Here is a 12,157-nt window from a genome sequence, read left to right as displayed (position 1 = left end):
TAGAAATCAAAATGAGCGCTTCACGTGGTTTTCACAGAGGGCAGTAATTACCAGCAGTCATGTAAAAAGCCAAGAAGCGAAACACTCGAATGGCGGCTTCTAATACATCACATGCCCAGCCTTGAAACCAGTCTTCTTGCCACATCCTGACACCTGCTTCAAATGTCCCTTCCATTTCACACCCTCCTGACACCCATGTGGCAGACCTGCTTTAGCGTATCCACTTGGAGACTGGGCGGCTGGGATTACACAAACAAGAAAATGGAATGGGGAAACACTGAGACAGCTTTCCCATAAACCACTGCTTGTACTCCTTAGAGCCAGCTTTAAATAGATCCAAGGTGTTATTAGCACTATTAGAATGCATATTGTATGTATAAACAGTCATACACACACATGGCATGTCAGTGGATTGGAATGATGCTGGGGAGTCTATTCTTTATGGGTGATAACTTCAGGCAAATGAAACCTCCAAGTCAAGCTGAGCTCTTCTCTGTCACGTACTGAATGAAAACTAAAGGGTGCTTCAGTGCCTTTCTCGTCAATTCTAAATTGTGACAGGCATATATGGTTTTACATTTGAGGTGTACCATACATGACCTCGGGAAACATTTCAGTCTAAACAGTTTCAGAGATATAGCAAACACCTTCTCAAGTAAAGGAGAATGAATACTTATATAGAGCCCCGGAGTATCATGAAGGATCTTATACATGTGTGATTTGGTTTTATCTTCATGGCTTCCAAGTACAGAGATGGAATTTTTATCAGTTATAAGATGCTTTATATCTTCTTTTTAAATTTTTTTTTCATGTTTATTTATCTTTGAGAGAGACAGAGAGAGAGAGTGAGTGCAGGGGAGGGGCAGAGAGAGAGGGAGACACAGACTCCGAAGCAGGCTCCAGGCTCTGAGCTGTCAGCACAGAGCCCGATGCGGGGCTCAAACCCATAAACTATGAGATCATGACCTGAGCCAAAGTCAGATGTTCAACTGACTGAGCCACCCAGGCGCCCCAAGATGCTTTATATTTTCATGTTTAACCTTATGAAATTGAGAAGAGCCTCACAACTACAATCAAAGGGACTTCTGCCAAAGCAGAGGGTAAGTGATGTCACAGCTGTTACCATCTGCACAAGTGGCATCTGTGTAACATCACATCCAATCTCATGTCATCATGACTCTGCATACTTTATTGTTCCCTGATTCAGGTGATCTTGGAAACACTGGTCACACTGTTGGAGGATTAAAATGAAAAGTGACCCCAAACTTAAAAACGCCTGTCATCTGGAAAGCAATGCAGTATTTGAGGCAGAACAAATTCCAAAATCTCTCACAATAGATGAAAGGATTTTCCAACTTAGGAGATTATGGTCCCTGGTTCTTGCATGCAATATAAACTACTTTCAGAGGCTGATTACTTCCAAGAGAAATTGTTTAAATTTAAGCAATAAATTTAAGCAATTCAAGGAAAAAACATAAGCACCAAGACTAGCCCTATGCGAGGAAAATGCCAGCATGCCTTGAAATTTCGGTCATGCTAAAGGAGCTGATAAGATCCCAGCCTCAAGCCCAACTAATAAAGCAGGACCAGGTCACTAGAATAATGGACATCAGGGACTATAGACTCCAAACTTGAGGATTCTATCCCTCACCTTGATTCTGAAGAAGTATGTGATAGGTATTTGTATAGGTAAATGGAGGTTACTGCTAGGAAAACAAAGTTATGTACATCTAATGTCATATCTCTCTTTTCCCCTGAAGGTTGTTATTAAATCAATAGTGCATATTACACTACATCATATCTTATAATTGAGACAATATCCTAGTAGGTCCCCCCATATAGTCCTCCTTAAAATATATCATATAGTACATACAGAACAAAGGTTATTAGGCTGGCATGGAAGTTTATACTGTTCTTGACCTCCTTGTAATTAAATATTACACTAACCATGTGTTAGGAAGGAAGAAGTAATTGGGCAAAGGAAGTAACAAAGGAGCCGGTATTTTACACTGGAAGAAAGTATGATATGTATGCAATTGTCATTTCTATGTCACTTACTTCCAAGGGTGGTCTGCAGCTTGTTCTTGTTATGTTTCTCTTGGAATTTCTAATAAAGAACATTGGAAACATGGAAAATAAGATTAAATTCCATTTGACTACAAGAATGTCCACCCAGTTATACAGGATTCTTATCTGTGTCATTTCAAACCAAGAATTCAAAGCAAAAGACACTAAAAGCAACAAAGAAACAAGTTATAACGATGAGATGTGCAATGATGAGTTGTAATGAGGGCGAACCTCACGAACACATCTCATGAATATCCCAGCTTTATTTAACATCTATGGCAACCAGAAATGTCCAACATGTGCGTCCAGCCTGAGGCTGAGAGAGGAATTCCTGTCGGTGCTGCCTTTCTCCCACTTGCTCTTCCTACTCTTGGCTACCCTTCCTGTCTACAGGACACAACACCCCTGGCTGCTGAAACATCATCCTTAACTCTGTGACCTGACGCGACGTGTGTTTCCATTGATCACAGAAGTTAGAGACCCCAAGGTTCCCCCTGAAGTGTCGGCATGCTCACTCGCATTTCTAACAGGACGTGAGAGTGGGAAACAAAGCAAGAGATGGGACACATGCGCCCGTTCCCTCAAGCCCACTCCCAAACTCAGAGAACATCCCTTTATTCTAGCGGGCCTCACAGTACGGTCCCAGCACAGCAGTACCACCTGGGAACTTGTTAAAAATACAAATTCTCCGACCCCACCTGGACTCTACCGGATCAGCAATTCTGAGAATGGGGCTCAGAAATAGGTCTTCCGGGTGTGATGTTGATATTTTCTATTTGAGAATTACTGCTCTAGACTTCATACCCTTATGCTTAAGGTCTGCACTCATAAACCGAGCCCGTCTCGACAGAAAGGCTAACCCACTTCCACCTTGTGACACAGGTGGCCACATCTGAGCTTTCCCTACTTCCAAAGGGACATAGTTAAGGCAACGACCGTGCACTTAGAACACGTGTTCTTTTATCACTATAATGATCACTTTAGAAACAAATCTAGACCATGATAAAAAAAAATAAGAACCTAAACAGATAGCAGGAAGCAACAGAGCTATATATGCACATGAAAAACAAACGAGAGATTACCTTGGTACATGGAGGGGCACCGTCTTTACAGCCCTTGTGTACGTTTGCATTACAGTCTGAAAGGGAAGAATGAGTAAGGCCACACTGTGCGTTTGCTGGTCGCGGTAAAAATAGCATATAAAAATATTTAGGAAATATAGGGGAAAAAATAACTAAATCACAGGCAGCCCCACCACTCGAGCACAAGCACATGGCTAATGTTTTCATTTCCTTGGAGATATTTTTCCCCTTCTGCCGCAGTCTTACCAATTACGAAACCTGCAATTATATGGGATATACACTCTGAGAACTCAGTGACTACTATACGCCCGACACTGCAATGAATTTCTGATATCCGGCTGGCGGCAAGTGCCCGCTCCCACGCCAGGTAAAACGCCTTGCGAATTGAAAGAAGTAAGACTCACACAGTGCTGCAAATAAAGTCCTGTCAGCCTCTGACAGGAAATCCTGCTAACTACAGGTGGCCAAATTAAAAGAGACAAATTATCAACCCGCCTGTCTTACTCCATAAAACATGGGGCCCTCAACCTCACTAAAAGGCAAGAGTTTGCCTGCCCATTTCTGCCCGCTGGCTCAGAGACGCAGGGTGTGTTGAGAGAGAGCCGTCTCTGCATGTGGGGACCACTTTCTGCCAGGCCGCTGCCATCCTGTCCTGCCCGCCCGCCCTCCAGCCTCCGCACCATCAGCCGCCACCTCCTCGTCCCACCCACCCCACACACTGTAGACGAGGAGCCTGCAGCTTAACACAATCTTTATGAGAAGGATCCTTCCTTGTGGGTAGGTCACATTTAGATCCATCCAAGCCATTCTCGTCAAATACCTATAACCCACTGAGAAATGAGCCCAACTTCCTCCCGCTGTAGGTCCGCAGAGGCATTTTAGCCAACACCTCAAAGGCCAATGAGCAGAGGTCAGAATTAGCCACATACTGGTCCTGGTGGCAAGTGTGGAAATCAGAGGGCTCTCTCCTCGTTCCAAAACAAGTGAGTGAAAGGAAAGGGGAAAAAGTGGACAGGATGAGCCCAACAAAAATTTAGACTGAAAACTCACAGGAAAAGCGAGCCACTGAATACCATTAAATCTAGAAACAGAGAGGAAAAACTTAGATACACAAAATAGACATAAAATAGGACCACAGGGCCACGGAGGGAGAACAGAGCAGCACAATAGGCCTGCAAGATGACAGGGGGAAGGAGTTTCGTGAGACAAGAAAGCAGAACTGAGAACGAACTGAGGAGAATCGATTTAACAAAACTATCAAAGCAGCACCAGGAAATTAGACTTGAAAGATTCCCTCCAGAATGGAGAGGGAAAGAGGGGTATAATTATAAAATAGAACATGTCATACAAAAAAGGGAACAGAGATCATACTTCTCCAAGGAAGAAATCAGAAAATTACATCAGAAGCAACAGTCAAAGCTACAACTTGACAAAAACTTTTATCAAGCTAAAAAAGAACTACAAAAGGCAAATCAAAAGGTCTCATGGTTTCCTAGGAATTAAACGACAACTGTTCTACAGACATATTCTGACATCTATAGGATTTAAAATTTTAAAGTTCTCAAGCATGTAGGCAGAAAAAGCAGGTCACCAATAAAGAAAGAAGGTCAGACAGGCCCCAAACTTTTCCACTATAATATTTAATGCCCAAAATTCATGGACCAATGTTGACAGGGTATTGGGGGCAAAGGTTTTGGTCTAGGAATTTATTTAGCTACATCAATCCCTTTGTGTGTGAAAGACACAAAGATCTATCTACTTAGATACACAAGGTTTCAGAAAACAGATCACTCCAACGACCCTTTTGAAAAAAATATTTATTTATCTGAAACACTACTTAAGACTATCAAAGAGCAGAATCGAAATTAAGGGTTCGAGAAGCGATCGAACTTTATTTTAAAAAAGAAAAAAAAAACGAGCAATGGTTTTTTTCACAATGCATTTTCATTTCACGATGAAATCTGCATTTCACAAAGGCATTTTTCACAATGCACTGAAACCAGCTAAACAAAAAACATCTAAAAACATTTTGCAAGTAGAGACAGAGAACTGAATACAGGTATCAAATTATTCTTGAAACAGAAAGCTATTCTTGAAAGATCATACAACATTAAAATGGCAATTCAATAATTCAGGATACCAATAAGCTCTAACAGAGAAAAGGGTAAATATTAGAGAAATTAGAGAATATTCAATTATAAGCAGTAAAAGTTACCACTAGCAGATATTGAAAAAGCTAGCTTATCTTGCCCAATCCCCAGGTAACATAAAAACCAACAACACATGGCAGGGTCCTGGCCGGCTCTGTGGGTTAAGTGTCCAGCTCTTGATTCTGGCTCAGGTCATGATCTCACGGTTTGTGGAATCAAGCTCCGCATCAGGCTCTGCACTGACAGCTCGGAACCTGCTTGAGACTGACTCTCTTTCTCTCTCTCTCTCTCCCTCTCTCTCTCTCCGTCTCTGCCCTATCCCAGTTGGAATGCTCTCTCTCTCAAAATAAAACAAACATCAACAACACATGGTATAAATAGCAAAATCAAACATCAAGGAAAACAGCAAAGAACTATAAAAGATAATTGACAGCTGTAAAATTGAGTAAATAAGAAAAAAAAAAAAGAAGCCTTGTTATAAAATACTAGCTCTCAATTCCAGATTACGTCTAAATTAAAGACACACATTCCAAATTAAAAACAAAGAAATAGTAAGAGAAAATTCAAAGGAAAGGAAAGCAAAAGGAATATTAATTTCAGACAAAGTGAAATTCAATGCCCAAAGCATATAATGGCATTAAAGAGGTTACTTTATATTTATCAAAGTCAAATCTTCAACAAAGCTGTGATTTGTGAACTTCTGTGCACTAAATAATGTAATATCTAAACATAAGCAGTGAAATCTATTTATAAACAAAGGAATTTGTGAAAAAGTAGCAACTCAGGCTTTAACAAAAAAGAATACAAACACCAAAATTTTGACTATCTATTATGTTTTGTTTTATATCATATCATGGTTTCCAGATTAGAAATAGTAATCTTCATAATTAAAAACAAAAATACACCCATAAAATAGGATTATTTCCTAATAACAGCAGCTTACACATGTCACAATCTCATGCCCCATGTAAAAAAACTTAATAATCAAAGCTTACACCCCCAACACTCCTCTCCTTAAAAACTGTAAGTCCTAAAACTTTTTAAAAACTGTGGGTTAAAGAGGAAATTTAACACCTACTGATGCTAGAATTTAAGACAATAATCAAAGATGTGGACAGTGCTATATGCAAAAGAATGCCACCTACAACATTATTTGTTGTAAAAAAAAAAATGGGGAAAAAGTTAAATGTATAGTAAGTTAAGAGTAATCAAACACATTTCATATAAAAACACCAGCATTAACAGCTAACTTTTTTATTATTAGAAAGGACTCCATTAAAATATGAATAGCCATCTTTTCTAGCTGTTAAGATTTTGGATAGTTTTAAATTTCTCCTTAAACCTTGTACCCTTTATGAGTCCTACTGCATTTTTTTAAAAATAATGACTATTTTAAAAGCTAACTACATCCTCTATGTTTTCAGCCATTTCCGTCTTCCACAAAAACTCTCATGGCCATCCACTTGACCAAGTCTGTGTGAACCAACATGTCCTGTGCTACAGAAGTTTACCTTTCAGGGAGCCCGCCCCCCCCCCATAAGCATTAACTACACATGAGTACCCAAAGGCTGGGCTTTGTGACAGCTGCTGCAGGGAATATAGAAGAACCACTGTGTGATTAGAGTCCTTGAAGTCTATTTTAGTAGTTAAAAACAGGAGGGTGTACATTACATTAAACGGAAGAGGTAAATACCTCATACATGTGGTGTGCAAAATTTTCAGACATGGTGGTCAGGGAACCCCTCCCAAGATGGGGCAAGAAATCAAGACAGATACAGAGGAGCTGGGGAAACTAAGAGGAGGAAGATCATCATAAGCAAGGGAAAGAGGCAAGAGAACACAGGCCAGGTGAGGCCGCTGGCTATAAACTGAGGCTGAGGAAGGAACCACCTATAGGACTATTCAGCACACAGGCAACCAAACACATCTGTCTGGAAAGTGTGGGCTAATCCAGTGAACAAAAAGAGAGAGAAGTCCTTAAGCACAGGTGGGCAAGAAGAAAGTGGTGTTTGACCGAGAGGAAGCTGGTAAAAGCATTCAGAGTAAAGGAAGTGAAGGACTGAATGGTATCGAGTTGGGGGACAAGAGCAAAGAGGAATCAATGGGTCCAAGGTGTCAGCTTGCACCATCAACACGGAACGAAGGACAGCCTTCTTGCATGTGGATTTTGAAGATGGTTTTTGTCTTGTTGGTCTGGGAGACAAGGGACTCTCAAGGCAACGATGCCCATAGACAGGGTTGCTCTGAGTAACCAGTATGAGCCAAACATAAGGTGGTCAAGAAAGGCCTGAAGAGGTGTTATCCGAGCACACCCAAAGGAACTGAAGGGGCAATCCCTGCAGCTGATCTGAGGGAGGAGCACTGCAGGCAGAAGGAAGAGCCAGGAAAGGCCCCCTGGGAGCAGCATGCCTGGCAGGCTGAGAGAAAAGCAAAGACGCCAGAGTGGCTGGAACAGAGGGAGGAAGGGGGAGAGGATGACAGGGGAGACCCTGGGGCCTTGCACCAATTTTCAGGGCTTTGGCCTTCCTTGGGGGATCGTAGGAAGCCACTGGAGGATCTGGAACATAAGGATATGTGCCTTCACACGCTCACTACGGCTCATGTTTTGAGAACAGATGTTTTCCGAACTGCACCGTTTGTGGTAGAAACGCAAAGAAACCAATTAGAAAGTGACTGAAATGGTAGCTTTAGACGAGGGTGATACCGGCAGCAGGATGAAAGGCGGCTGGCTTTCATCCATATTGTGAAGATCGCCCCAGAGGATTGCTGAAGGACTGGATGTGGAATATGAGAGATGAAGAGGGATAAAGGGAGACCTCAAGACTTCTGGCATGAGCATCTGGCTGCCATGATAGAGCTGCCATTAACTGAGAGGGGCAGCCTGCAGACGGGCCAAGGAACAAAGCAGAGCTCCATTTTGGACATGCGACATTTGAGAACCTATTTAGACACCCACATAGAGACGTCAAGCAATCAGTGAGATACAGGGGTCTGGGGTTCTGGGAGGCTATCACTTGTGGACAACAAGCACTGACTCTAACCATCATGGCTCACTGCTTGGGTAAGTCATTAAACCACATGTGCAGTGCTACTATGAAGGATTATGTAAACATGCTTAACAACGGCCCTGTTCTCGGGGAGTTTACTGTCTGGGGAGGCGAAGTACAAAGATGGCACGCACTGGGTCGGAGAACTTACTGGAACACTGGAATGACTCCTTCCCCAGGAGCGTTTTATCACACACCAAACACTGGAGAACCCCAGGGAATGTTCCAGGGACAAACTGATGTCGGCTCAGTTTCTCTTTGTCTTTGGCGTCCTTGCTTTTTGTCTTCAGATACAGCACCAACAGCCAAGTGGGGAGAAATGAGAAAAGAGAAACGCTGAGAGCCAACGTACTCATAGAAGCCATACACAGTCTCTACACTTTCTGTCTGAACGTAAAGGCCATTCGTGGAGGAGTGTCGTGACGCCACAATGAAAATGTGCACAGGCGGCATTTGTCTTGCACTTCTAGTGACTTGGACAATATTTCAGAAAAAAATGTAGAGGTCTTTGAATATGTGTACACAAAAGCTAAGATAAGGGATCTTCAAGGGCCAGTGGAAACTAGACTAATTGCTGAAAAGTGGAACCAGCGACCCTTTAAACACAAAAGGCACAGAACTTGAGTTACCTTGGATTTATTCCGAGGGCTTGTCATCCTATTCATGAGAAAGCTGAAAGTTCGGCTCACTTTGTATTTTTCAGACTCTGACTTGGCAGGTATAATATATTTATCCCATTCTTCTTGCTGAATTCTACAAAAAAGAATCTGTTATCACGGCTTATCAGAACTTAAAGAGGGAGTAAAAAATAGCATTTATGTACACACGTGTGTATACACGTTTTTCAGGTTTTAGTGGTTAAAGATAGACTCTATTAAAAATATATTTTATAGATGGATAATGGATGTGTGATAAAGCAACTATCTCACCATGATATCAATTATAGAATCTAAGTAGTAGAAATGGGTACTCAGCAGATAATTCTTTTAACTTTTCTGTATATTTCTTTTTTTTCTTAATAAAATGCTAGAGAAATAAAGGAAGCCTTAGACTTACACCTTCCCTCTGCAAACCCTCATCTCCCTATTTACTATGCAAACAGCAATTTCCTAGAGCACAGAAAAGCCAAATAACCGGCAATATGAAACTGGATTTTATGTATTTTTAGAACATAGAGATAATAGTCAGCAAATACACATTTCCTTTGATAATAGAGTCTGAGAAACAGTCTGCCTGCCTCTTGGTTCAGTCCCTCCCACTCAACCCGCTATTTGCAATCTGAGACTCCCTGGGTTGTAAAAGAAAGACGGCTGTGGATAATTCCCCACAATACAAAGCAACCTGAAGATAACAGTATGCTATCTGTGAACACACTGATCATCATTTATTTTCCCCTGATCCATATAATCATTCTTTAGAGGAAAAAAAAAAAAAAGTCCCAGCTATGAGAAGTTCAATTTCCCCTGAAACTTTCTCTGATAGTCTTATACTTCTAATATTATTATAAAGGGGGTGGGAGGAAGAGAATGACTATATTAAAGATCAACCAAGTATTATGTAAAACCAGGTAACACCTCTGTAGAACATTCTGTAACCCAAGTCTCTCCCATCTCCCAAACTTCTCATTCGTCCACATTAGTGGGTAACACATTCATCTCTGGGAAACACTTTTCAAAAGCTATCATGTTACTGATATGTACCAAAATATATGATCACATTTCATAACAATGAATACAATGACAAGTCCTAGGACTTTAGTTTTTCATCTGATTAATGCTAGGCTTAGACTTCCAATTATTTCTAAGGCCCCTTCTCCCACTTAAATATATGATGTACTTACCTGGCACATATTAAATGAAACTTTGTTATTTATTTATATTAGATACCCATCATTATTAAAACAGTTATTTACGTTAGGCAATCAAGAGTTCAAACCTACGAACACATTTAGAAAAGATGATACAGGGCTTCCTAAGTGCCTCTTGGTCCTAGAGATCTAAAGGCACAAGCAGGACAGAGTATGTCGTGCTATTTAAATTCTGTACAATAAGTGCAACTGGGTTTGATACTTCGAGAAAACCGTTGAAAAAGCCAGAAAGCAAAGAGGCAGGATGGAAGTGACGATACCCTAGGACTATGCAGAGTGACAGAAGCAACTTGGACCTTTTTATTTCCTTTCTACTTCCACAACTACCTTCTTAGGTAACTGACCAGTTAATTGATTTATAAATTTCCGTATCTCTCGTTTCTTAAGCATCCTCATTTGCAACACTCGTGACAGACTCACTTTTGGAATTCAGGGGAAAAACGCGTTTGAGACCTTAGAAAGAATTATCTCTGGAACACCTCTTGTGACCCCACCAAGTGCGATCCAATGTCTAAGATAAGAATCATCTGGTGAGGAGACCTCAGTCTCAGAATTAAAGAATGGTAAGGTCAATGTGGATTGTGAGGTCCTCAAGGCCTCCCTTCTACCTACCTCACAGCAGAAACAGAAATCAACTCTCTCAAGTAAAAGAACATTCTGTTTATCCAACTCTACTCCCAATTCTCCGTGCTACAGAAGAACCTATCAAAAGCAATGCTTCTGTTTTGATTTAAAACTTTTAAATGCAGGGCACTTGGGTAGCTCAGTCATTATGCATCTAACCTGGGCTCAGGTCATGATCTCATTCATGGTTTGTGAGTTTGAGCCCCGCTCTGGATCCTCTGTCTCCCTCTCACTCTGCAGCTTCCTCCCCTCCTCATGTGTGCTCTTTTTCTCCCTCTTAAATATAAACATTAAAAAAAAAAATTAAAACCTTTAAATGCACAATTTCCACATATCCTCTACAAAACTACAACATGAACATGAAGTCATACCCCTTACTCTTTAAATTCAAAAACTGAGAAGACCTGAGACATGACCAAGTAAACAAACAAAACCACCTGTAACACTCAGTATTAAAAAACTAAGAAACAGGGGCGCCTGGGTGGCGCAGTCGGTTAAGCGTCCGACTTCAGCCAGGTCACGATCTCGCGGTCCGTGAGTTTGAGCCCCGTGTCAGGCTCTGGGCTGATGGCTCAGAGCCTGGAGCCTGTCTCCGATTCTGTGTCTCCCTCTCTCTCTGCCCCTCCCCCGTTCATACTCTGTCTCTCTCTGTCCCAAAAATAAATAAACGTTGAAAAAAAAAAAACAAAAAAAACTAAGAAACATGGTCGCCTGGAGGGCTGAGTTCGTTAAGTGTCTGACTCTTTGATTTCAGCTCAAGTCATGATCTCACGGTCGTTGAGATCGAGCCCCATGTCAGGCTCTGTGCTGACGGCACAGTGTCTGCTTGGAATTCTCTGTCTCGCTCGCTCTCTGCTCCTCCCCCGCTCACCTTCTCTCAAAATAAATAAGTAAAACAAACAAACATGGCAGAAATGTGAATATCACGGACACATTCCACTATCACATTATGAAAATGAATCACATAGCATAACCTCTGGGCAAATGTGGAAGTTCTGGCGGATTCCGTGTGTCAACTCGAACTATGTGGTATTCACCTATGTAACAATTAGTTACGTTAGGAAAGAACAGAGAAGGGAGAAGTCCCCAACTGCTTTCATAACGTAATTTAAATAGCTTTTCAATTTCTAAGAATCTGAAAAAAAAAATTAAACTCTTCAAATCCCAGAACAAGATACCCAACCTCTATTGTTGATCTGATGATCAATAGAACCATCCACAATCAAGTTTTACAAACCCCATTCTTCAGAGGTTCGCATGGCATTACCTTTTCAATAAAGATAATTTTAAGTATCTCAAGAATATGGATCTTCAGTACTT

The 12,157-nt window shown here is 41.2% G+C and overlaps 1 protein-coding gene across 9 annotated transcripts in view; it reads right to left on the bottom strand.

Moving 5' to 3' along the window:
• ARHGEF28 (Rho guanine nucleotide exchange factor 28) overlaps positions 1-12,157 on the bottom strand; it is a 310,574-nt gene that overhangs the window by 72,215 nt on the left and 226,202 nt on the right. For all 9 annotated transcript variants that reach the window (XM_045062033.1, XM_045062024.1, XM_011283815.4 and 6 more), the window contains 4 exons: positions 8,976-9,099; positions 8,498-8,630; positions 3,150-3,205; positions 2,059-2,107 (listed from right to left, as the gene is read on the bottom strand). In XM_045062033.1, the coding sequence (XP_044917968.1) occupies positions 2,059-2,107; positions 3,150-3,205; positions 8,498-8,630; positions 8,976-9,099 (362 nt within the window). The remainder of the gene's footprint in view (positions 1-2,058; positions 2,108-3,149; positions 3,206-8,497; positions 8,631-8,975; positions 9,100-12,157) is intronic.

This window comes from Felis catus, chromosome A1, assembly GCF_018350175.1.
Source record: "Felis catus isolate Fca126 chromosome A1, F.catus_Fca126_mat1.0, whole genome shotgun sequence".
Lineage (NCBI taxonomy): Eukaryota > Metazoa > Chordata > Mammalia > Carnivora > Felidae > Felis > Felis catus.
This window is presented reverse-complemented; position numbering and strand designations above follow the sequence as displayed.